General features: G+C 38.7%; 1 protein-coding gene across 7 annotated transcripts in view; it reads right to left on the minus strand.

Moving 5' to 3' along the window:
• Positions 1–27907, minus strand: part of DLG5 (discs large MAGUK scaffold protein 5) — a 139657-nt gene that overhangs the window by 93369 nt on the left and 18381 nt on the right. For 5 of the 7 annotated variants that reach the window (XR_012776166.1, XM_075505154.1, XM_075505155.1 and 2 more), the window contains exon 2: positions 2370–2438. The exons of the other annotated variants lie outside the window; for them this stretch is intronic. Coding sequence is in view for 4 of the 5 variants with exons in the window: in XM_075505154.1 (XP_075361269.1) it covers positions 2370–2438 (69 nt within the window). In the remaining variant the exon portion in view is untranslated. The remainder of the gene's footprint in view (positions 1–2369; positions 2439–27907) is intronic. 7 annotated transcript variants of the gene reach the window in all.

Consider the following 27907-nt stretch of genomic DNA (forward strand, 5'->3'; position numbering starts at 1 on the left):
ATATTCCTTTACACGCATGTGTGCGTACATATGTACAAACGACGTATGTTTCACAAATCAATGCCAAACAACATATTCCAAAGCTTACACTGTCTCCAAACCATGAGCTATTTACCTTTTTTCATTGATGCATTCATTTCACAGGCAAAACTTATAATTTCCACTGCACAGAACTACCCTTGTGAAATGTAGTTTTCCCAACTCATTCCAGTGAGATGGGGACAGAGCCGGGGAAGATGTATGTAAAATTCCTGAAACACTATAGCAACTCAGTATTTGTTGGGATTCCATTCAAAGAAGTCATATGAAGCCTTCAGGGAGATGGCATGCAAACAGTTTCAGTTATGATGGTTTGTCATTCAACAAATCAGTCCGTATTAAAATAATCTGACTGCAGCTTTGAAGTGACTTGCAAACATGCCTATTAGGATATGTTGGTTATTAAGCAAAAAAATTTTGCTATTGATATTAGATAACATTCGAAATATTATCTCTTCCAGAACAAGATGTGAGGGAGAGAAAATGATTGGGGGAAAAAAAAGAATACTCATGAATAACAAGTCTATAACCAGTCTATAAAACAAACATGCCAGCTTCAAACAAAGAATTCCCTGACTGTTAATGTACTAAATATTAAACACCTAACTCACTTTAATCATTTGAATAAAACAAAACTACAGAGAATACTAGATCAAAAATTTTGTTTAATAGTGGGTCACTTAATTTTTAGGTTATTAATAACTTTGATCACTGCACACACCAAAGGCATAAAACACTTCCAAGGACAGCCCTTTAGGTAAAATACATAGATCAGGATTCAGTATGAACTTAATATTTTAAAGCATGAACAAAACATAGTTCGGAAAGAATTCAGTTCTGACTCATATATGGGAATAATGGATGTCTCAGAAGTAACATGCCAAATTCTAAGTAAGTGCTCAGAAATAGGAATCCCATAAGGTACTATGCCACAGACAATCAATAAAATAGAAAATAGAGGCCAGGTATCTGTAGCTTGCAAGTGGTCACTGTTAAAGCAAAAGTTCTCTTCATGATGGCAAACACTAGCTGTTCATGTACCTACCTTTACTTCCAAAATTATAAAAGGTCAGGTACAAAGAATTGGGTATGTGCATTCACAAAGTCACATAAATGGGGTGGGGGGGGTGGGGGTTAAGTGTACCTTTCCTTTTTGGTATCAGGAACATGGGACTAGAAAGGACCACTTGCATCTTCTATCTCAGGCATCACTTCATCCAATTATTCCACAAACTTACTGGATTTCACCTTAGAAGAACTTCCTTATTTGGAAGGCTCCTTTTTTTGAGTTTGGTTCTCCTAAAAATTTAGAAACTTTCTTCTTCCTATTTCTGGCCCCAATTTATTCATAGCAAATTAAATCATACCCTTCCTTCAGGTAATAGCATACAAGCATGATCTTGATAAAAATCAAACTAACATGTCACAGCTTCCCATACTTTCAGCAAATAGTTCAGTCAACCCTAAAATCTTGTTCCTGCATGCTGGAGTTAAAAAGTTCAACTCAATGACTGCAACAGATGTCTACCCACATCCTTAAACAGACAACTGACTTGCCTGGTGCTGTCAGGGAAGTCTACAGATGCCTGACACAACATTGGAACTTTAAATATGCAAGAGCCTACATTCCCCTATCCAAGGCAAGTGACTTTTACATAGATTTCACAATAAAAGTATTTGTGTAAGTAAAGAAGAGGAAACCTCACAGCTAATACAGCTATTCCAAGATCATCTTGTTGTTAGACATCTTTTGTCCACATTTCTTTTTTGTCTAGTTTGTGTTTGGCGCTTTTTTTTTTAATATTTTGTCTTTAGAGAAAAGGAAGCCATTCATTGCATGCAGGAAAAAAAGGGTTAAGGCTTGCAGCCACTTCTGAAAGTTTAAAGGACTATGACCTTGGCTAATAATATTTTTAATTTCTATGATGTTTTTGACTCTGACTACAATTTTCACATCCACATAAATATATACATACACATATATACATGCCTATATATATTTTTATATGCACAAACGTGTATAAGCCTAACATTGCCATTTTTACATGATTTTACTAAGTAACTCAATGTATAGTTACATCATTTAATGTATCCAAATGTAAAAGATTTTACTGGCAACAACTGCATATAGCTATGAAAAGGCTTAACTTGCACTACACAAAATGGATATACTTTTTCCTGGTGAAGATGCATGGTTACATCTTCTAGTTCCACTTCTTTGATACTATGACCAGAATCCCTCTACCCTTCCCAAAGCCAACCTTAAAAACTTGTTCTCCCAGCTCCCCAAGGACACGTTCATGAAGTTGTCAGATTAATACTTTACTCACCAATGCTACTCAGAGAACTGCTGCTTTCAGAATCAGAAGGCATTATGGACAGCACACTGTAAGTAGACCCTACAATTAGAGAAATAAAGACAGTATTACTTTTTTTTTTCGTTTCCTCTCCCCAAACCAAGCTAACCATTCATTTTCTTGATACTGTAGATGCCAAACACACTAAATTAGAGAGAACACATGTCACCAATGCATAAAAATCTAACAGGAAAAGTAAAATTTGTAAATGAACATTGCACTGTGCACTGAGTAGGAAATCACTTTGGATGAAATGGTAAAAACGAGTTCAGCGATTAGCAAAATATTGAACTAATACAATGGTTATTTCAGATACACTGAAAATACACAGTTTCATCTCTACATTATGAAGATTATGAGTGATACATGTGACAACAGTCAGAATCTATTTTGGTTTCTTATCTTAGTACATGCACCAGCTCCTATTTCATTGTGTAACTGATTTGTACTCTTATCCTCAAACTTCCTTCTAGCTTAGAAATTTCATTTCATTGGTAAATAAATCTTGCTTGCATCCATTTGCAACTTTCAGTATCTAATCTTAAAAGCAAGGACCTACAAAGCCATCTGCTGTTACTGACGATAGCAAGAGCAAGTTTTTTCACTTATTAATAGATCAATACACGAGGCGCCTTTTATTTCAGTTATTTTAGAAGTATGCTAGATTTTACTTACCAGAAGAACCAGAAAAACAGGTGCTACTTCAAAACCTTACAAACTAAACAGCTCCACCGTCCCTCACTAACAGGATAAACACGCCACAGTAAAGACAGGGAGTGATTATGTGCAAAAGCGATCTGAAATCTGGTCCATTTTCAGCACTAGCCTGGATGCGAGACCTGTCTTCACAACAGCCAAGCTCAAAGACAGTTTCAATACTTTCAGGAGCTGCCTCTCCTATAGTCCTCCTTCTTATGTTTCAATATTTGTTCCTTCCAGTCTCTTTGAAATTAAGAAATAAAAGATGAGCAGCAGCATGAGATTAAACGCATGGATCTACCTTTGAAATAGATTAAAGAAAGGACAGGCTGGAAAATAAGAAAGAAACCCTAGCTTTTGCTCATCTCCTCTGCTTCTTACTAGGAAAAGACATGACATCTGTAACTGGTGTTAGATGAAGGAAAGACAAGATGTGATAAAATAAGTTTACAAACAACACAAGCAATAACAGCAAAGTGAATTAAAAAAAGCAAAACACACTTAGGGCCTGATCTTCAGCTAGTAAAAGTGACATGGACCCCCACTTTAATGGGGTGTGCTTATTTATTTTGACAAAGAATGAGGCTCCTACATTTGATAAAAGGAGTGATGTCTGGGTAAAAGCAAACTTAAACAAATATTTGAATGTAAGGAAAACTCCCTCCAAGCAAATCCTCGGGTTTTATTAACAGACGTTGCAGAAAATGAAGTACCAGAAAAGGAACTGAAGCTCAAAGTAGACTGTTTAACCTGACAAATCCCTGTGAAAAATGATTCAAAATACAGTGGTTACAAATAATTCTAGTGAATTGTACAGGATGCATGTTTTTTGTTTTGTTCAGATTTTTAAATAAAACACATGACAAGCGTGTCACTGACACACTGGCTTCAGGAAAAAAAAAATCTGCATATTTTTGCTTCCATTTCAAACATTTCACATAACAATTTAAGCTGTGTTCCTATTTCACTAAAGCTTATTAAAAGCAAAATAATTTCTACATTAATGAAAATCAACACCTTTGCATAGTCTAAACTCATATGACTTGCAATATTTCTTGTAGTCTGGACTAGAGGGATTAAAATCATAAGGGAAACTGAAAAAAGCAGATCAATATATTAAACAAAGTAGGACATCTTTATGAGAGACAACGTGTACCGAGATTGTATCAAACCTGGGTGGGACTCAAGCACAATAAAAATTTGTGCCAAGAAATGACACTTCATTATACTCGGCAATTTAAGGCAAAATTGCCCAGTTCCTCCAAAAGATTACATAGGAGTCCCATACCTAAACAAACTTTTACTGATTGTTAGCTGCTTTTGCTTCTTTTTAAGAGTGGAGAAAGAAAAGACTCAAAATCTCATCATCTTAGCTGATCTTGCTTTTATTTATCTTCAAGAAGCACTGATCCTCTCTGTCTTCTTTTCCTGTATTACAAGCCAGAACCAGGGCTTAAAACAAGTTAAATTCTGCTCTTTGGAATAGATTGAAAAGTTTTGTGAAGCTGACTTCATCAATGGAGACATATGACTCTCTCTAGCAATGTTCTTAAAACACGAGCTCAGATTTGTAAATGCAAGATCCGGTATGCATGGCATGTTATCACAAGAAAAATGTACAGTTGTGAAGAGGGGAGGAATCACCTGGCCCATTCATAATTCCTCACTTCTAACAAAAGAAAAAAAAAAATCTAGTAGCATTTGTTTGGCTTCCAAGGCTGTTTGTGGGTATGTTTGATTTTGGTTTGTTTTTAAACTACACAGGATATGAGTCCATTATCTGTAACACATGCCACCTTTGTCATCAGAAGCAGTATTAGTAAGCGTCAGAAACAATAAACAGAGAACTCTACACAGCTTTCACAATATTAAAATTCATCTTTAGGTACTGAACTGATACACACTCAGGTATTCAATTCAGACTAAAGTAGCATTGTACTAGATGTATTCTGCTTGGTCAAACTAGGAATACCTCAGTAGTACCCGAAAATGCTCCAAGACAGTGTTTCCCCACTCTATAGGATGCCTCCTCACATAAATGAAAACACTCAAAATCACCCTAACAGGAATTCAGATACAGGCAAAAAGGCTCAAGCTAGTTTCTATAACCAAAGGCACTAGAACACCCTGTTTATTCATGAGCTACACGATCATGGTATTTTAAGAAATTCATTGCAAAACCATCCCCCCCACCTTGCTAAGCAATTTTCCACTTCATTTCAAACTCTTAAAACTTTCTGACTGTCCATCTTGTCAAATTGCACAAAAACCAAGATCAGAACACAAAACCCACAAGAAGCCATGACTACTTTTTCAGGTTAAAGTTGAAAGTTCTTCACACCTAGGGGTTCATGTGCCTTTCATCTTACTTCTCCAAATATTTGCCTATCATATTTTTCCGCTAGTATTCACCTTGCATGCCAAAGTCCCCCAGTACAAAAACTTGCTACATTTGATTTCAATTCACTGACTCATAGCAATTGCCAACATATTCTTTAAGTTCAAAATTACAACTTGAAATGACAGGATTCTGAGAAACACGGTAGATACTACTCATAATTAAAAAAAAAAAAAAAATTGACCTGTCTTTTACAGATACACATTCATACAAAGAGGAAAAAGAGCATAAGCATCCTGTCTGCATGGCAGACTAGCTTTTGGGGCATTTCTTTTTTGCTCATCCAGATTTAAGCTTTGGATCAGTTCCTGATTAAACATTAATACATCCTGTATTAAACAGCTTTGGCAGAGCAGAGGGATTTAGAAACTGCTACAGTATATTCTTGAGAATCTTAAGAATCCCATTTCCTTCTATTTTCAACAATTAGAACAAGTCAAATTTCCTTAAGTTATTACTGTCTTTATTAGTCAGATGACAGGAAGGCTACTTAAAAACTTGCAAATTCAGGAAAGGAACTAGTTGCTTAACTGTGGAAGCCACCTTCAGGGACCGCAGAGGAACTGGATTCTAGTTTGCCTCCATCTTTCACACAATGTCCACAAAGAAAGTGATATATAGTTTCCTTGTTAAGAAAGACAATGATGGTGGAGGAGAAAAAAAAAGTTACATGTCTTAAGAAGACACCAACTGTCTAACCAAGCAATTTCCTCATCAGAAATGCCAAATCTAGCCTGATGGAATTAAATTATTAGCACAATATTAAAACAGAACATTTATCTCTTCTGTCTTTCTAACCTTTGAATTGTGAAACACCATGTAACACTGGACATCACCTGTACTTCGAGGAGAGACTAAAAAAAGACAAGCCAGCTAATCTCAAAGTAAAGCCTCCAAATCAAGCTTGCACTTGGTACCTCCTGTAAGAAAGGAGCACAAAGGATCAAGTAAAATTTCTTCTAGGACTAAATGCTAAATTATTGAATGACTTCTGAGAAAAACACACTGTGTTCAAATTTCATTATGTGGAGATAAGCTGAATGTCAGGATGGCTATGGCTGCGTAGAACCTTCTCATCCTCCTCCACACGCATACGTACACAGGCTCTGCTTATGGCTCTAAAGCATAGTGTACGCAAGGGGACTGTAGTGGCAAAATAAGATACAAGGACTCAGCTTTCCAAAAGTCATTGCACATATGCTTTCAATTCATTAATTTTTTTTTCCCCAAAATCTGTATTTTCCTCTCAAATATTTACAAAATTATATTTATAATTCAACCAAAAGAAGCCTATTTCACCTTCCAAAATTTGCTATATTAACTAAATGACTGTGTAGGAATAAGAATAATAACTCCCTCAGATACACACTTTCAGCACAGGGCCAAAGAGGCAGGTATACTGAACCTGTTTCAGTGTGTGAAGAGCCAGGGTTTAATCCAAGGAGCATTAGGTGTTTCATCCCACAAGATAGGGAGTGCTCTGGTCTTAGCTGCACAGCTCTTGGCACATCACCCATCTTTAAGGATTGCATTAAGATCTGCAGTATGGCTGACTCCTAACTTAAGCATGTGTCCTAACGAGGAACACTTATCTCGTTGTAGGACTGAGCCTAGAAGGCTCATGCTTTGCCTGCATGAATTTCTTTGGCTACACTTCTGCTTTTAAGGATGACATAAAACAACTCTCCATGCTCCCCTGCTGCGAATTTCCATTGTTAATTAAACTCTGCTCTTCCTCTCCCTTTCCTTCCCAATGGAGTGACTGCCAGCTGATTCAACTTCTTGTCAGCGAGTGATTTTTCTGATGGAGGTTCAGCGCACCGGATGAAGGGGCAGCGTGACAAACATTTGTTTATCCACAGCTCCATGCACCAAACCAAACTGACTTTGGCAGGACTCCTATTTGCTGCGGGGGAGCAAAAAAGTTTGATTAAAACTGGAAATGACCCAGATTACAATGTTCCCATTGCCTTTACAACAAACAAAACTGCCCAAGGAGCTTAAGATCCCACGCATTTGCCATGCGCTAACCTCCAAGTCTATTCTTTTCCTGGCAGCCTGTGCAGCCAGGTTCGTCAGAAACCATAAGACACAGTCATTTCTTGCAAGTTGTGTGACGTTCAGATGCTAAATTCTGACCTCACACAAAACCTTCAATTGGGTATTTGTTTCCATCCATGTCATATTTATTTCAGATGTTTCACAGTCATTTACCTTTAGGGATATGAGTAACTCCAAGAACAACAGGTAGAAACTTAGCAGTAAAGGTAAAACAGTAGTAGAGCTCGTATCAGCAAGTTTGCTGTCTCTTCCCCCACCTGCTTTTAAACATGGCTTTATTACTTATTCTGCACACCTAGAGTTCCTTAATACTCTGCCCTGCAGCACAAAATCCTCTTATTTTTAGGACACCTGAAAACTAAATGAACATTAAATGGCTTTTTAAATCATCAAGCAGCTAAAAATTTACAATTTTTATTTCCCAAATGCCTCAGTCTATAACAGTTTCACAGAGACAGTGAGGGTCAAAAAGTTGATTTTCTTTTTACAAAGGAGAAAACATTTTGCAACAACCTATTTATGAAATATTAAGATATTAATATTACATGTCTGGTTTTGGAAAAGATACATACTTTAGTGCTTAAACCACCTTTCAATTCTAAGCGATTAAGAATAAACTCCTGTTAAGGGCAGAACACTTCACACATGAAAAAAGACTTTAGCACCTTTCTGTGGAACATTTAGTAAAAACCAGCACTGGTGACAGAATAACACGTCAGGCTGATTCTGATTTAATATGACCATTTCTGTGTAGGTTTAGATTCAGAAAAGTTAAGTAACCTGCCGGAGGCCAGAGACATCAGTAAAGAAGCCCGAAGTTCAGATGCTTAAGTTCCTAGTTGTCAGTCATACAGTTAAGTACAGCACTCAATTTTCAGCTGTTAAAAACCACACTAGACAAATATTTGTAAAATTCGTATTTTCTTAGCAACACCTGTTCAAAACACTTCATAGTAGCATAAACCCACAGACTCGCATTTCTAAATATGCATTCCTCAGTGCACCCTCTCTAGCAACATCTACACTCATTGCTATAGATATTTTTTTTCTTTAGCCAGGAAGCAATAGTGAGTTATACTGAAAAGAATTTACAAGATATCTTTAAGAGAAATCTAAGTCACTGGAGTATTGTTGTGCATCTTACTACAATGTGGATTATGAAAGGAAGCAGACGTTAGTGCCTTCAATAAAAAAAGCGGAAGAGTGACAGTGAGAAAGATAAGAGGAAAGGGCAAGAGACAAGAAAACGAGGTAGTTCATTTTTCTACATTATCACTTTATCATTAGGATACACTTACTGCTGTCCACATACTTTATTAGCGTTATTTGTTTTTGTTTACTGCATTCTGAGCTTTCGGTCAAGTCACCCTCTTTTCACACAAGAAGCCCAGAAAAGATTAAAAATCTTTACAGATCTGAATTTGCATAGCTTGATTCACAAAACACACGTGATGACAGTGTTTCAGCTGACAGCATTCAAGCTATTTTGCCATGGACATAATGCTCTAATAATGCCTTAAAGAGGAGGGACAGAAGCAATTTTTAAAAGCCAAATTACCATGAAGTTTTATTAGCAGGATAGCAGCTATTACCAACCGGTAATTGGAAGCAAAGAGGTACAAAACTTATGACTGCTTAAAAAATGAACAAAACCATACCCAAGTATATCAGGTCAGCTAGAAATAATGCCCCTTGCTACCTTCCAATCTTTCATTTCTTTCTTTGCAATTTATAAAATGACTAATTTAATCTCTTGCACTCTGTGAAACCACATCAGAAGTGATTAAATATATCTGCTGGAGCAGTAGGACCAAGATGCAATCATAATTGCTGCTGCTATTACTTATTCAAAAAGTCCTGCAGCAATTCAGGTTCTGAACCAGAAACAACTGCTTTAACCTTTGTCTTCTTGCTTTTTGACTGGGATGGCTTTTAACTCTACTTTAGTGAGTGCATTTTGTCTTGACAAGTCATTTGTCTCCAACACTCCATTTCAGCTGAGGAGAACTACAACAGCAAATGACCGTGCCCTTCTCTTACAGCCCTGAATTTCCATTAGGTAGTGCAGCAAGATGGGTGATGACTTTTCAACAGTTATTTTAAGGCTAACAGCAACATACCTAGCTACCATGAAAATACAAACTTATATTACTCAGATTCTGGCAAAAGAACAACTTTCGGTTTGTAGAGCTCCACACACTGCCTTCACTGCTAACTTTCTTACAAGAGAAATGCATATTTTTGTAGGCTGACACTCAAAAGGCAGAGAAAAGAATAACTGGCTCCAGATTCTTTAACCTCAGCATTTAGTACAGATAGGGAAAAGCTGCATTTAAAGTCAAGTCTTAGTAAAACTGCAATGCAGGTAGGTGAAACAAGTTGTCACATATTTCAGCTCATGGGGATTATACAGGTGGTCCTTGCGTTATCATCAACGCAGCAGTGCCGTCTTCTGTTCTACAAACATGATGATGTATTACAGCTGCCTACCTAATCAAACAAATACAGAAATAGTTTTTATGAATTATTTTTAATATAGCTGCTTTAACAATGCCAGTTAACCTATTCTGGGAAAACCCATCTCCATTTCACTGGTAAAAAGCCCAGTGTATCCAGTAATTTTTTCTTGCTTCTGGCCATCAGGAACATTACATTTGTTTGCTGGATTATGTATGATAAACCAAAGGGGGGGAAAAAAAAAAAAAGAGAAAATCTAATAGCATTTTACTTTTTTAACAAGCTTCTCGCAATCTCAAACTCTGTTTCTCTTAAAGTTATCCTCTTAATCTAGATTACTCACTAAATTATACATAAGAGGATATAATTAAATTTTTTTATTAAGGTAGAGAGATGTAAGTTTTCATTAAACCTCCTAGATTACTAAAATGCAGTAGAGGACGTTCACCAATCCCTTTCCCTCTAGGAAAGGAAATCGGATAACCTAGTGCCTAAATCCACTTGGCAAGCACGTGTTTCTTCAGTACTCCATCTGCACAGTGTCCAGCAAAATGGCATTCTGACCATTCACTGGATATTCCAGGTATTGCTGAAGGGGCCAAGGCTTCTTCAGCTGGGCAGTGCAGCAATGGCAGTCACCAGAAAGCAGCAGGCCCTCATGGACCCACATAATCTTGAGCACAATGCTCTTTGTCCCTACAGCCATCAATGAGATGCCATCTCCAAAGGAAGCAGCTACAGATTCCTATTTCTGTACACACATGACAGTGAGAGGGCATCGGCATACACCCATCTACCCCATCCAGGGAGCATCTACAAACGTCACTATTTTGTTCTCTGTATCAGTGCTCAAAGCACATCCCAATTCTGCCTATCCTTACACCTAACCTGGTCCCATTTGGTCCCAGCTGCCTATTCCTTAACACTGTCCGAATAGATTGTGGTAACTCAGACCCATCTATTTCTAAAAAGTTTCTCATTGCCCTCTATCTAGATAATGTCATCTGTCAGACATTTAGAAAATGTCGTTTTCAAGGCCACTACCCAGTCTTTCTGGTCCATTTTCTGCGTTTTATTGCCAAGTATAGGGCAGATAAGAAGTTAAGGCATCTCGGCAAATAAGAAGTTAAGGAATTGTCCAAATACATTGCTCTTGCTATAAATGGTCTCTATCCACAGGAACTCAACACTTCAAACCTGCTGAACCTGATACTGACTACTAGAGCTCTTCTGGGTTGTAAATGCCTGGTATATGAAGAGCTAACTGGGCAGCTCCAGACACCGACACTGAAGAATAAGAGACGTGAGCTGGACTCCTCCTCGGCCATGACTGAAGGGTGGTATTGCTCACTACGACTGGAGGAAAAAAAGGTGAATTGGGAAATATGACAAGTCATCCAGAAAAGTCTACCCCAACCCCCTTTAATGCTGGGGTGCGAAATTTTTAAGAACATCACCAAGTTCAGAGTTGAGTGACCATTGTTAAAAACAAGGCAATATTATACATCCATTTTTATTCTGGAGGAAAAAGGGATAGACAGATGATGCGCCAAGTCACATGTCATTAATTGGGCTGGGAACAGACACCTCTTAGAATATCCTTCCCTTTCATTAAGCTTAGAGAGAAATAGTATTCCTGAATACTTTCAAATCTCCTTGCTAGCTTCTTTTAACCCTAGATAATAATACATTCACATCTATTTTTCCTAGCACACTAACCAGTTCTTAAAGTTTGAAGAAAGACTTGTTAGTTGTCCATTTTGCTATGCAGCACTCCTTCCAGGGAAAGTGCACTTTGCAAAGTTATTTCCGTATCTGGAGGCAATTCTTTACATCAAGCTATATTCCAGAAGCTTTGCAAGTAACCTGACTGAGATTTCTGGAGGATGACACCATCTGCCATTTGCAACTGACCCTAGAAGATTTAAGTGAAACGAAATTATGTCCAGAAAATACCCACACACTATACAGTCAAAAGCAAAAAAACTGTTGGGGGATGAAGGTGGTAATACGAGATCCCTACAAATGCATTCTCAATCCACAACAGTTGCTTTACCAAACTTGCAATAGTGACAATTAAGAAATTCAAACTTCATTTAGTTTGCACAGACATACACAGAGCTTCAGAGCATATTATTTTATCAAATAATTGTAGTCAGGTAATATGAATGGCAAAATACAATTTTAAAAATAGCATTATTAACTCTACAACTAAATGCCACATTTAAAATTTAATTTAAATTTTGGAATTAAATCAAAGTAACCACATAATTATGTTTGTAAAGAGGCCATGCCATAAAAAAAACCCTACATGGAAGAACAAAGGAAAAAGCAACTACAGGTATTTAAAACTACAGACACTGACATTCAAAAGACTAGAAATCTACCAGTTAACAAGGAAAGCAAGCATTAATTCCTCAAGATTAGCCTCTTAATGCATCCAGTCCTTTCATTAACTCACTATGTCTTGCAACCAGGTATTTCCTCTGCAGAAGCAGCTAGGAGAACACCTGGAACTGCGGGTGACAAGAGCGTCCATCATGTGCCTAACCTGAGCTTTTTTCTAGCAATTCAAACTTCGCCCATAACAGACAAGCAGTATGGTTCAAACTGGTTTTTTAGGACAAGTCATCAAGAACACACATGTACCTACACCCATCCACAAACATAGTCTAAATATAAGAACTGATTTGCTTCAGTGATAATGGTACAGTTAAAGCCACATAGCTTTCCTACACTGCAGAGACTTTTAAACAAGGACAAAGGAGCTTAACATAGTTCTAGCTTACTCCTGTACAGCAGGAGAATTAGGCATACAAGGAAGAAAGCACCTCAACACAAACATAACCACAATCACACCAAGGGGTTGTGCTATTCACAGCTCAGGAAAGAAAAAGGCTGCGTTTAGGCCAGTCCTTTGTGATTCCAAGCAGAGGAGTAACATCAAAGTCCAAAGGCTTTTTTCCTTCTCCCCATACTATCTGCCTTATCTAAACTCGCCCATGTACAATTTAATCTCGTAAAGCTATCTTCTCTGAATATCTTTCCAATTTATACAGCCCTAGCATATTGACAAGGACCAAACTTCTCTTTCTAACAAGAAATAGAACAAAGTAGTTGGAATGCCCTTCTCAAAAAGCAGCCCCTGTTACTAGTCAAGGAATAAACCAGCAACTGATTGAAGAAGTTATGGTTACACAGTATCTCCTCATATGCTGTTCTGCATATTAAATGCTATAAATAACAACTAATTAGGAAAACTTATGAGCCTGTTGTTTCTAGCCTGAATTCCCCATTTTCCTACAACTTACAAACCAGCTCATGTCTACTGCTCGTAAGGATTGCAAGAGATGTACCAATACGATCATCCAATCCCGGGCTATCTGGGAGTCAATACTCAACATGCCTCCTTTGAAATTCAAGTGGCATTATGAGATTTGACTTTTTCAAACCATGCAGCTCTAGAAAAAGTGATTCATGTTACTTGGTATGAAACCTGGCATAATACTCAAGTAATCTCCTTTCAACCTTGAAAGGAGATGCATGCTCCCCAACTAAGCCCTAAAAAATGAATTCTCCTTATATTGCTCTTTGTAGCATGCTTCAATATTCAGCCTCTAAGTAACCACCCTTCAGGAAAAACAACAGAAAAAAATGTCCTAAGATGGTTTCATTAAGGTATGTCAGACAAGGGCTTTAAATTCAACTTTGTTGTGTCATTACAATGGAAAAAACTACATGCACTTTCACACAGAAGAGGGCTTGTATCCAAGCTTCTTCTGTCTTTCTGTTTACAGCAATTGTTACTTGAAATGGTAACAGAAAAGATAGACCTAAGCTAAATCGTTTAATCTAAGATTTCTTGTCTCCTTGGAAAGTTTATTTTTTTCCCCAACACTCTACTTCATTTAAGAAAGCAAAAGTAAGGAAGAATAAAACATACATCTTTTTTCCCCTCCTAGTGCTGTAGAGCAGGAAATCCTGTTGCCAGCAGTAATTCCATGTTAAATACATACATATTTATTCTGTAGGCACAGAGTCCAAGGCTCTGCTCAGCAAGAGAGATACAAGTCCCTGTTACCTACAGACTTCAGGCCTAAGTCATCTTCAGGACATGTGCAATTATGGGAAGGTCATCAGAACTGCGTGAATGCTACTAGCACACACCAAGCGCTGCAGACAAAAGACATGTTCGATCCATGGCAAAGCAACAGAGACCCCTCTCTAAAACTGGACAAACTGGATTAAATATTCTGTGTGTGTCTATACAGGAACTTTCCAGAAATGTACAAGTTTTCACAAAGGTAATAGCTTAACCAGACAACTTTTGAAAGCGCCAAGCACTGATATGACCTCAGAAGACGGGGTGGAGAAAGTAACGATATCAATTAAGAATATATTTGAACCACAGACTGTACTTTTTAAGAAGACAAACACACAGATATAAAAAAAAAAAAACCCTGCACCTACGCCCTCATTTAAACAACGCAATTAAGTATGTCCTTAAGTGCTCTGCTGTACTGAGTGATTATTACAGAAGTCTATTACCTATGAACTATTTACAAAAATAATTTGTTGCAGAAATCCCCAGGGGTAAACTTCATGCCTCTTCTGGTTACAGCTGCACCGCCCACAGGTACTTTTCATCCCTCACCAGAGGTAACCTTCGGCTGCGATAATGGCAGCAACAGGCTGATAACCTCCTCCACTGGCACAGGCACCGCCAGAGTGTGTGTGAGCAGACTTCTCCCTGACACACACAGGGAATAACACAGGAAAACAGTGCTTAAGCTTCCTAATGGCAGAAATAACACGTGTAACTGAATACAACAAAAAGCCATCTTCGTGCAAACGCTCACTCTACCTGGGAGCTAAGAGCAGAGAAGGCTGGAAAAAAAGGAACTCGTCTGGAAGCAATTATGGCACACATTCCTCTCTCCCCCTTTTTGCCTCTTCTCTGCAGGACATGAGTGCTGCTACTTTTACCTTCTCTCTCAGTCACGGCAGGGCAAGGAGGAGACAGTGTCCTCAGCCTCTGCTGTGGCTTGACAGAGTGGCGAGGCAGTCCTGCATGGCCACATGGTGCTCTGCAGTGCTGAAGGAGTTTGCTTGCTTAGCCACAGATATTCCTAGGGGCTCCTTCTTCCGGCTTCATCTTTTACATAATTCTTTGATGACAGATCCTGTTTGGAGACTAAATCAATTTTAGAGTCTAGAGAGGATTTTTCCTGCATAGCAAGGGTATCAACATGCTAGATGGGCCTTTTAGCCTTCTTAAGATTACTATTCTGGGAGAAAGCAACTGCAACTGCTGCAACTCTAGCAAGTCACAGAGTGGCCAACGACTTCAAAATGGCTTAGCTATGACTCCTTAAGCCAACAGCTCTGGGTAACCAAGCAAGCAACTGCAGTGACCATACAAAGAATAACTGGAAACTTGAGGTACTAGTGACAGCCAGGCAGATTGGGAAATTCTTAGTAATGGGAGGTTTTTTATAAGCCAAATATTCACCATAAGATCAATTATAAGGAGGAAAAAAATGCCTGCAATACAGGCAGCCAAATGCTGTCGGCTCCATCAATTCTGGAAAAAGTTTTAAAGCTAACTGCACTGACAATGTATCTACAAAAGACTGAAATCACACCCTTACCGGGAAGCAGTAGCATTAGCATTACATGTCAGTGCACACTGAGCTTAATGGAGTGCAGCAGACCTCCCTGAGTCTGTGGAAGAGACGCAGGCTAAAAATCCAGCAGATGCACTCGATGTCTGGTATGCTACCCCAAATGCAAATACAATGCCCTAGTCCACTAAGACAGTGACAGGAGAGAAGACAAAAGAAAACAAAACTACAACACTGAAGAAGTAGAACGTGGCGTATTGGACAGCACAAGTCAGAGCTGTTGAGGGGAGAAAGAATGGCCTCCACCTGAGAGGGGTGACCGAGCCAATAAATGAGTCAAGACCTGTTCTGCTTGGAAAGTCACCTGCCTGTCACAGAGCTGTGGTTTCCCCTCAGCCTTCTCTCACCTACATCCCTCGGAGTAGAGGAGCAGATGAGGATGCTGCCTCCCCATCAGCACCACTTGTCAGGCGTGAAGGTTGAGCGAGGACAGCTTTAACATTCAGGCTCAGCGACTGGTGCCAGCACGGACGTGCCTTAAGTAAGCATGCCAGGTGGTCTGGAGTAGCAGATAGACCACCTAACACTTTGCAACCTCTTCATTCAACCATATAAACACCCACATTTTACTGTTCCTATATCAGCAACAGAAGAGGCAGTAAAAATTGTGCCTCCATAGGTAGCCTTGAAACAGGCTTGGTTGTGTAGGCTTAATAGCAGATTTTGACACCTCTTCTCCACTTTAAGCCCCTGGTGAACCAGCCTTCTTCACATCTTCCTCCTTGAACAGGTTCCAAAGATACTGGGGATGTTCCTAAAGGAGATGGTGTCACTGCGAGCAGCTGCCGTCAAGACCAAGTGTTTTATTTTGATTCCCGTTTCAGCAGTAGCCATGAGAGCAGCAGTGAGGTCAAGGGTGTGCAGGGGACAGAAACAGCATGAGGAGAATGGCAGTGGAGAAAAAGAGAGGGAAAACAAAAAAGAAAACAAAAAAGAAAACAAAAAAGAAAACAAAAAAGAAAACAAAAAAGAGATCCATTGCATCCATTGTTTTCCTCACATAAATACTGCTTTCAGTATGAAACACTGACATACAGTTAAGCACTGGTTAAATCATAATCAAAACTGTGCAATTCCTATAGAGTAAAAGGCTTCCCCCCAAAAAAAAACAAAAGACCCACATTGAGATGAATTAGCATGCTACTGTACCCATAACCACCAAATGTTTGAAACACATTACAATGAAGACCAAGTTCAACTAGCCTGTAATATGTAAAAGTGCTTAGGAAATGATTATATAAACACAAGTTGAGATGGATCACTCTTTAGAAGCACAGGGTTAAAATCTCCCCTGTCATGATTTACAGCAATCTTTGATACTGCAACTCTTTTCTACAAGTGATTTTCACCATTTTTTCATTTATTCTCGCACAGTACTGCATCATCTCCTGTTGTTTCAGAAGTATTTTTATTCTATATTTCCATTAGATAAATCAAGAATATTCAAGATATTTAAATTACAAACAACTAGATTACATTCAATTACAATTTTTCCACATCCATCTGTTCTTATGTTGCTGCAGGATTTTAATGTTAAGAATACAGGGTTGAAAAAAAAAACATAGGAAGTTTAATCGTGTAAACTGAAGTATGTAAAAGCAAATAGACAATCAGAGCTCAAGTTAACAGTTCCGACTTTTCTAATCATGCTGTAAACCACAAGTTCCTCACGGGAAATACTACATCTTCTGTCTGCTTGGGTAATATCTTCCAAAAACTGACATTTTGAGTATATTAGAAGATTTGTCAGAAACAAGTGTGAATATTAGTTTTGATCCATTAGAAAGTGGTTCACATTTCAAAATCCACAATGCAACAAATCCCCAAAGGGTTTTAATTTGTATGAAAGCATATAACCATCTCTTTTCTTTCATAAATAACATCAGTGGAAAACTTCAGAGAAAACTTAAATTCTTCAACTGAAAAAAAAGGTTGATAGCTTGCAGCTCTTTAAATCATTGTTTTCCCTTCCTGTGCTATGCTTTATCCTGCTGGGAAAAAAAATCCTGCAACTTTTCTCTTGAAGGGCTAAATTTGCTGTATAATTAGTGATGCTTATGCTGATTCTGTTTCACTTAAAATGCAGAGAACCTACCAGAAATATTTAATAAATCAGTACTTAAAAAAAAAATTAAATGCACAGAATGGAGATAATTGAAAAAAAATGAGGGAAAAGAAATCCAAGCTACTGTAGAGATCCCTGAAAGCAAAAAAATGAAAACTTGTTTCCAACCAGAGGAAGTATTTAAGTCTTTATAGACTTTCAGATAGGTCCAGATTTTTTTGATGAAGGGCAAAGTCAGACAACTTACATGCCACTATCCTCAGTATGAGGACAATGGGATAAACCAGCAAGATTAATCTGGAGAGGACTCTTATTTTTTAGCACGTTCTCTGTATGTATCCAGTAATGTATCCGGACAGCTGTAAGTTTGGAGGTTGGTCATATTCATTTATTTTTCAGTTTCATAAAGTATGCTTTTCTCCATTCCCTAGACAAATTATCAGAGGGAAGGGACTCGATGCACAAATGTAAATTAACACTTGGGAAAAAAAAAACCAAACAAAAATCCACACAAACCCTCCTCACCCATCCAACTAGAGTTGCTGTGCTGGTTTTGGCTGGGGTAGAGTTAATTTTCTTCATGGTAGCTGGTATGGGGCTATGGTTTGGATTTGTGCTGGGAACAGTGTTGATAACACAGGGATGTTTTAGTGACTGCTGAGCAGTGCTCACACAGAGTCAAGGCCTTTTCTGCTCCTCACCCCACCCCACCAGCGAGGAGGCTGGGGCTACACAAGAAGCTGGGAGGGGACACGGCTGGGACAGCTGACTCCAGCTGCCCAAAGGGCTATTCCATACCATACGACATGGTGCTCAGCCTATACAGCTGGGGGAAGAAGAAGAAGAAAGGGTGGGACATTCAGAGTGATGGTGTTTGTCTTCCCAAGTAACTGTTCTGTGTGATGGAGCCCTGCTTTCCTGGGGATGGCTGAACACCTGCCTGCCCATGGGGAGGAGTGAATGAATTCCTTGCTTTGCTTTGCTTGCGTGCACAGCTTTTGCTTTACCTATTAAACTGTCTTTATCTCAACCCATGAGTTTTCTCACTTTTACCCTTCGATTCCCTCCCCCATCCCTCCCAGGGAGAGTGAGCGAGCGGCTGCGTGGGGCTTCGTTGCCGGCTGGGGTTAAACCATGACAGTTGCCTATCACAATCCCCTGACCTATAAACAAGTACAAGCACCAGAGTCCTATAATATAATAAATAATACAATAAAGTTGCTACCTTCAGGTAGACTACTAGGAGAAAGAATAGTGTAAATTGAGGGAGAGTTGCTAATGTCTCTGCCCTGCCTAGGCAAACTCCCTGCGCTACCCAACCACTCCACCAGAAAATGAAGCTGGTGACTTGCCACCAGCTCCACACACACAAAACACAGGAGCTGATTGTGCAACTATCCAAGATAAACCGAGCAGAAGCATTCTCCCAGGCACACAGGAAAGGCTTTACAATTCAAAACCGAGCTCAAGTTGCATCCAAGAAGATCTGGAACCTGTTTCATTTTAAAAACATCAAAAGTTTCCCCATCAAAAAAGACAGCCTCAAGTGCTTTTTGGTGATGCCATCCGGAAGCAATTACCACATGGAAAGGGGAGCCAACAGGAAAGTTTTGAAAAATGAAACCTTGAATATCTGAGCTACTGTGGCCCTTTGGATAGGTGAGCAACATCCCTGTACTAGAAACCTGTATTAGGCAAGTTATGTTTTATTAAACAAGACAAAAAAAAAAAAAAGTGTCCTGCCTGGTCACAGCAGGACTTAACTCCCTCCTGCTACTTTCAAGCTGAACCCCTGTAAACATTCCTAAAAGTGCAAATACTAACCGCTGCTATTAATCACTTCACGTTCGGACACAGCATCATCTTGTTTTCAAGATGAGAGTATTCTAGTCACGACTTACATGCTTTTAAAATGTTATCTCCCTGGTTCCTCAGCTTGCCATAAGAAGGGAGAGTATTCGCACAGGTTAAGTGATCACCCACTGATTCATGCCTGCATGGCAAGTATGTGCCCTCTGGCCAGTGAGGTTCAGAATTCATCAGAAACAACATGCTGGCAGATTTGGACTTGTGATAATTTCTTCCACACACACATGTAATTGCACATTTATCACCTACACAAATTAACAGCAGATACAAATCAAAGCAACATCCAGCAAATAAGTAGCAGTGATAATGGGCAGCTGAAGAGAACAGAAGACTCAATGTTTCAAAGAAATGCTGAAGATAAACATTTAAACAGAAAGACTATGGATCAAACAACCAGGCCATCATGTTTTACTGGCACATGTAGAGAGGCACTGGAATTTGCTGTTTTCAAAAGTACAGTGGATCTTACAAACCGTTCCCCTCCCAACAGATAGGGAAGAAAAACAACTAGTAGAACGAGTAGAAACAGGATAAGAAAATCCATGCTGGCATCAGCAAAGTTATTCTTGGTCCATTAGGACACTGGAATACAATGGAAAGAGGCAATCACACTACTTCATGTTCCCCCACTAGCAGAAATGAGAGCCCTAAGGAACCTGCTGGCCCTGTACTACTCTCATCCCTCCTAAGTGGAGGTGGCTCCTATCTCCTCCTTATATCTCACTGTAGAAACAGATCTAGTCCTAGCTCTTAATCATCATCTTTCATCTGCTCTCCGAGACATGGTTTATCTTCTCACTGAAGGCAACCGTTTTAATTTTCCTACTTTTTAATTCTTGTCTGTCTTAGCAAGAAAAAGGTAAGAATTTTCATCACTGTAGGGAGGGGGAGCTCTTATGATTATTGGAATATTTTTGGAGAAGAGAAAGAAAAGCTGTGTTCTGAAAGCAAACAGACCAAATTTTATAGGACCAAAAGTCCCTGCCATGGCCCTTGGCTCCAAACACACACACGATAGTCTTTCAAAACATCCATCATCTCATCAATATTCCTGTTTCCTACCCAGAAATCTAGTATTCTATTTTCGAAAGTAGAAACCATGCCTGTATCTTCTACTTTCCAAGAAATGAGGGAAGAAAAACACTTGCACACTTTTCTTTATTTTCTTTTTAAATATAATACTATATCTGGAGAATATATCTTCATGAAGTGGAAAAATTGAAGTCTTAAATGATAACAAGTGGCAACACATAATTAGTAATACAGGTGGATTGCTTATGTGATTTAATTTACCAAGGTGTTTTTTGCATTACGAGTTAAACAGATGTCATTTGGAACAAATGACATAATTTTCTGTTGCAAGTCTTAGCACAGGACAGTAACAGTGGCTGGATTAATTTCTTAAAAAAAAAAAAAAAAAAAATTAGAGTGTCACTGCTGATACACAGAAGCAAGGTTAGGTTTACACTTACCTTCCCAGAATTCTAAACTGTCAAAAAACTATAATTTCCCTATTCCGAACCTCTATAGTTGCAAGATCAACAGTATCTTAAGCCAAGTACAGTAGCCTACATTTAGAAGAACATGAATATGTGTCCAGTGATGACTGAAAGCATGATTACTGTTTTTAAAATCTCAGATGAAAATTTCTGTTAGAACACAGTATGTCCATTCATTGTACACTATACATGTATTGTTCTTCCCAGAAACAATGAAAATAAAGAAGAAAGATAACTGATGGTTTTAGACAGCCAGAAGTTTTAGCCAGCAACGTTCAAGATGAAAAAAATAGAAATCAACCTTTGGAACTGTTAAATTACTGGGCATTTTCCCCAAAATTAATGGGAAGCAGAAAGCTTTCTGAAAAACTGCCAGCACAGTAGTATCACTCACAGTTGCTCAGAGTCTGTTCACCAATGGTAAAGCTTTGAAAGATCAGAAATATCCATAAAACATTGTGGTGTTGTGAGCGATGCAGGCATGGAAGAAGAGGTTAAAAATAGAATGGGGAATACACTATTTGCAATGCAGTGTGCTAACTAACAGCAGGAATAGGTCTGGAGAAAATCCTGTGGTGTGATAGGAAATGCTCACCTATCGAGGAGCTACGTCAATGCTAACACATTCTTCAGTGTTGTGCTCCCTATGCCAAACTTCCAGGGCACTCAAAGGAACTTCTTGTGTCCCTGTGACTAGAAGGTATATGCACAGATAGCCTCAAGTGCCATGAAACTAGTGCAAAGAACAAGGGTAGGAGGGATAAGTGGGGAAGTTTTCTCGACCGTGCACTCCGAACCGTGTTAAGGCACAAGAGCTCTCCTGCCTCTGTGACCACGGATCTCATCGTGACAGTTCAGCCTGAAACACAGCTCTCAATGTCACATATCCACAACAAGAAGCAGGTACAGTACAAGAAAAATCCAGAAAATAAATCACAGCCATGTAAGCCACCATAAATCTCTAAATGGGTGACATCTTTTCCATACATTTTGGTATTATGCTAACACATACTAAGTTGATACCTAGACAGTAAAACACCAGTTTGAAAACCAATAATTAATGTTAGCACACAGGCTTTTTTTCCACAAAAAAACTTACAGCAACCTCAAAGCAAAACAAAAGTCCTGGACAGTACAGCCTACAATTGCAATTTAGCATGCATATGCTTTCCACAGGTGTAGTCAAGCAGCATTAAAGCTGTAACAGCATATTTTAAGAGGAATAAGATGCATGAACCAGAAGTCCTAAAGAACAAACCATAACTTTTGTTTTAAAAAGTCCTGTTGCTTCTGTGTTTAGCTGTGAATGGCAGGAAAGCTGTCAGCATATTCACACATAGAAAAGAAAACTGGAATGATAAAACCTGCTCTGCTACCAAGAAGCTCCAATATGGCACTATTGTGGCTGTTAAAAAGGCAGGCCTAGACAATCGTGCTTATTGTCTGAATAAAAATATTACAGAGGAATGGATGTAGCAAAAATTTTACAAGAGCGAGCTTTGAAAGTCCTTTTAGACTGCTGGAGAAAGGGATGAAATTGAGAACCTGGAGAAACCTGAGCTACAGCTGGAGCCAGTGGTTGTTTGTCTTGATATTCCTACATCTGCTCAGACAGCAAACAGTGCTGAAAGTTCCGCAAAGCAGAAGTTCCACAAGACATTTAAAAAAAAGAATGAAAAAAAATCGGGGCGGGAGGGGATGGCAGATTACAGAAGTGGAAACACCGTGTCTGAGGATGGTGACTAGCAAGACCTCCCTTTACATAGAAGTCACTTGTAGAAAGCTCTAGTTGTCAAAAGCCAGGTTTGTAATGCCTTGGTTTTTCAGTCTCAGCTGCTAGTAAGATTATATCCTTTGTACATAACTTTAAATGGAAGAAGGTATAAATTGATACATCACACTTGCAAATACAGAACTTCAACGTCACACTTCGAAGGACCTTTCTATCAAACTGTGATTTCGGTACAAGACACATGCAAACCAATGATGTTCTTGAAAATTTTTCAATGAGCCGTTTTAGCTATTGCCAATCTGTTACCAGAAATCATTTAACAGTTTGTCTCTAGAAAAGCTGACTGCGTAGGAACCAACATAAGATCTGAAAAGATATGTTAACAGGACTGTCTGCTACAGGTTCTGTACAAAGCTAAAAAGGTAATATGGCTCAAAAAGAAATTACTCCACAGCACATATATCTGGGGCAGGGAAGACACAAAAAAACAAATACTTTTCTTTGAAGGAAAAAAGAATTCTTCTCCCCCATGTGTGGCTTTTAATCAGTCTCCAAACAACCACAGGAAGCCTGGGTGGTTGGGACTTCAGCTGAAGAGCTTCCCATGCTACTGAATACTGAAAGAGGGAAGTGGGTTATGACACTGCCACAATCAAACCACCAGAGAAGCCTGATTTCGGTTTCAGAAAGCTTCACTTCTTCACGCTGCACAATTCTTATCAGGAACCATATAAGGTAATGGCTGGACTGGACATCAGACCATTCGATTTGCCAATAAAAATGTTTTTCTTTCTTTAAAAGAATTTTGGCAATTTATTTCAATTAGTTTTTGCTTGTAAACAGCAACCTTCTGTATTTTACAGCCAAACTACTGCAAAGAATGCCTGAAATACATCAATCCGCTGTTCAAGATATATCAATCAATGCTATATTTCAGCATCAAGATCAATGCTATAATCAAATCCCTCAGAAAGAGAGAAGAGTATCATAAAGGAATTATAAAAGGAAAAAAGAAACATTACTCCAAATTTTTCACATCCTTTTTCCATTTCCTTTCCAAAACCAAGCAGAAAGCCGTAAGAATAGCCAACAAAGAACCCACAAAGCTACTCAGCACCGATGCAACCACTCAACTTTCCAATACCTTTCAGTGCAGCTTTACAGTAATGCATTTCTGCTTCTGCTCTCTTCCAACTCATCTTCCATCTCAACTCCAAAGATTACAGGTTGATTGTACAGACAGTATCTCATATATGCTGCTCCCAAGTCCTCCCAACCCAGCAAAGCTTTGTCATTATCATGTTGCTATTGTCTTCCTCATCAAGTCTGTGTTCCACAAACAGGTCTCTGATTAAAGCCAGACAAGTTTGCTTAATAACCATAGTCATTATCACCTGGTTTCAGGTGCTGCCTGCATAACACTTGATTTTCATTATTTTTACTATGTTATAGCAATAATATATTTGTTGCACTCTTCAGCATTGCTTTTGGGATGAGTGAGACCAGCAAGCAAGTGCTCATAAAATGAAATAAGCCTCAAGCTTGAGTTAATGCAAGCTTGAAAAAAAAATCAGAATAACAAACTATCAAAAAAAGCACAAGGGAATTGTTATTAGAAGCAGCCATACTACTTTTCCAAGCATTGTACACGGACCAACATATACTCTATGCATATGTATCAAACAAACTATTTAGCTTAGTCCCTGTGATTTAAAAATACAAGTTAATGCTATGGGGGCAGGGGAGGGGAAGCTAAAGAAATTATAGTTACATACACTGAACAACCAAGTACTACTGGTACTATATTAGTCAAGCTGCAGAATGCATTTGTATTAAAGTGGCAAGAAGATACAAAATCAGCACTAGCAATCCTAGGAGCAATGTCTGAATAAATGCAACATGAATACCTCTTGCATGCAAATCAGTTTAGATACAGTTTCAAAATACTTCATATGCTTTGTGGCACGGCAATATTCTTATAAAGCAACATCCCCATAACAACCCAAATTATTGGTTTTCCAAATCCTTGGAATCATAAGACAGTGTGCATTTATCAACATTTCTCTGTTTAAAATTTTATTCTCGATACCAGGACATTTATCCACACAGGTCTGGAGAAGACCTAAAATTAGTTTTAACTATAAATGAGTAGAATTCTTTCTCCAATAGTTGCTGAAGAGAAGCAGTTAAAAGAAAAAAAAAAAAAACAACAAAAAAAAAGTCCACCAAACCAAATAAGCCTCCTAGTAAGCTTTTACAAGAAACATCACTGGTATAAGCTAAAACATAAGCAGAAAACCTGCAAGAACACAGTTTGAAAAGTCTAAGTCTGCTAACCCACCCAGGAAATACTGTCATACTTCAGGCGCTACAAGCTGTGCATATAGCACAGAGCAGACACCTTCACAGCCAAAACCAAACAAAACACACCGTCGATATCCCCTGGACTTTGTGCTACTAGTGGAAACATAATCCAAACAGCACGCTGTACTGAAGCGCAAGTCAAGAGGAGGCTGGCCGGCAGGTTCCCCGGCCCTTAGGCAGCGCAACCAGCCCGGGGCACAACAAAGGGCTGTTGTTCCAAGCCAGCACCAGGGCGGCAGCTGAACCAGTTGGCCCAGTACCCTACGTTGGTCTGTGGGACAAAGGCTTGCTGTGGCCTGAGCAGACAATTAGGATGTCTTGGTGTAGAATTACAAAGTTCTAAGAGGTCACTCACAGATGAATTTTAGTACTGCAGTACAACCCCCTTATGAAGCAGTATTATTGGCTTCTTTGCGAAACTAGCTTTCCGATTCCTCCCCAAATCTAGGGAAATAACTACAACACTGGTTTTTTCTGTATAAAGCTTACCGCAAAATTAAAGTGCAGTTCCTGAGATGAGCTAAGTAGCTTTAACATACAGATAACATAATTTTAGTTTGTAAAGGAAAGCTACCACGGTTCTTTCTCTTAAAGATCCAGGTAACCACGTTAACTGAGACGCTGATGAGGAAGGGGGTGAGCAGCTGTGGAATAATTAGCAAAGACAAAAATCACACCCTATTGCCAAAGACACTCAAAAGCTGCAGCAATAAAGTACGACATACCCTTCAGAAAGTATAATCAGCACAAAGTAAAGTTTCTCAGCTTTATACATATGCTATAAACAACAATTCAAGACATACCTCCTTACAAAGAAAGCCAATTGTGCTTTCTTCTCTGTTAAAGACACTGTCAGCATCAACACCATCTATCCCACTACATGGCACTGCCCTTCTCATCAGCTCAAATCCCATGGCGCTGTCCCAGAAGGACTATTTCATCTCCCGGTAATGCTGCTCCCCAAGACACAATTTCCCCTTTTAACCACCCGTTCCAAATGTGCGTGCAAAACTATTAAAGACAGACCTGAAGCAAGCAAAAATAGGGCCAAGATGTCAAGACACCTCTATACCTTTTAATCTTTAGTCTTTTAATCAAATAAATAGAAAAAAGTTCTTAGATGATCCAGCAGTAAAAAATCAGATCAGATTTCTTACTTCTTCACTAACTCTTAGCATGGCTCCAGTAAGGCAAAAGATCACTCGCTAATCAGAGATTAGCTCGAGTCAGCTACTCTGAACAGTCACATAATCAAGCCACAGAGTCATGGCAGGCCTTCACACAATCCTGTACGAGGGGGTCCACAGCGACCACCTCTGGCCAGCTGTAAAACACCCTGAACATCAGAGTTTCTTGGCTTTATTTTCCTTCTGTGGCAAAACGCAGACCTTGTGTAGATTGCTACCAAATGGCAAAATGCATGAGAACTTGGCCTTGTGAGTGGCATTTTAAAGAAACAAACAGGAAAACAAAGTTGTTAACACTTACAATCAGTACACAAACCTGCATATTTTCATATTCTCAAAATCTACATTCTGTCTTGGGTAAAAAGCTGCTTCATTTTCCTAATTTCTAATGGAACTTTAAAAATTATTATCCCATGATTCAGGTGCTTAATACAAAGTTTCAAATAAAAATAGAGAAACCCTGAGGTTTGAAAATCTTTTTGTGCTTTTCCTTCAGTTCAGCATCTTCTTTCACATGTAAGATCATTCCCCTGTAGGGTCCTCAACAGGAGCAAGGAAGCACCAGGCTAGGGCATTTAACTTCCAAATGCTGCCAAACAAACTGGAATGCAACTGACACTATGAGAAAGCAAATTTTGTTTGCAAGTATATCAGGAACTCAGGCACTGGTTTAACAACATTAAGGTCATACTTAGTCATCTTAACTCATGCAAGGAGCAATATCATTATAAAACCCAAGAGAGGAAGTGTTCTTTTCCTTAAGAGGAGCATATGCTTATGCACCTTGTTAAACTGAACTGAACCTTTTAAGTGATGTTGCTTAAGGAAGGTCTTTAGGACTGACTTCCCCTTTTTTTTTTTTTTTTAAAGACATACAAGGTTATCTTCTTGAAACTCACTTCACCTGAAGAAAACCTCTTGGGTCCAAAACACTGTTTTTACAGAGTTTAAAAAAGCACAAACCACCAAACAGTTCTATTACATTGTAGCATTTGAGATTAAATTAACCTAAGTGGAAATAAATGTGTAATTTCCTTGTTTTTCTCCTCTTACCCAAATCATTAGAACAGACAGAATTTCTCTATCAGTCTTTACAAGACTCCATCCTGAGAGTTCCCAGAATACGGTAAATGTTAACTCCTGCACATTGAATTAAATACTTCCAAATCACAGCTTTTAGCAACGGGTCCATTTCAGCCAAGGACACCATCAGAACATCAGAGTTAAATGCAACAACCTTAGTATCACAGTTCAACCTTAGCATTGTAGTTCAAGAACTGAACTACTTATTTCTGAAAAACGTGGTATTTTCCAGGAAAAAAAGTGATTAATTACACTAAGGAAAATATTATACACCAACTCAAAGGGATTTAGTATATTCATATCAGTATCAGAGCTATGTTCAACAGCAGTAAATCTCAAAACGCGGAAAAGCACTATTTTTCATAGCATTCAATAATCTTTGAAATGTTACTGTGATCACAGAAAAGTAATTT

This window comes from Mycteria americana, chromosome 6, assembly GCF_035582795.1.
Source record: "Mycteria americana isolate JAX WOST 10 ecotype Jacksonville Zoo and Gardens chromosome 6, USCA_MyAme_1.0, whole genome shotgun sequence".
NCBI classification, from domain to species: Eukaryota; Metazoa; Chordata; class Aves; order Ciconiiformes; family Ciconiidae; genus Mycteria; species Mycteria americana.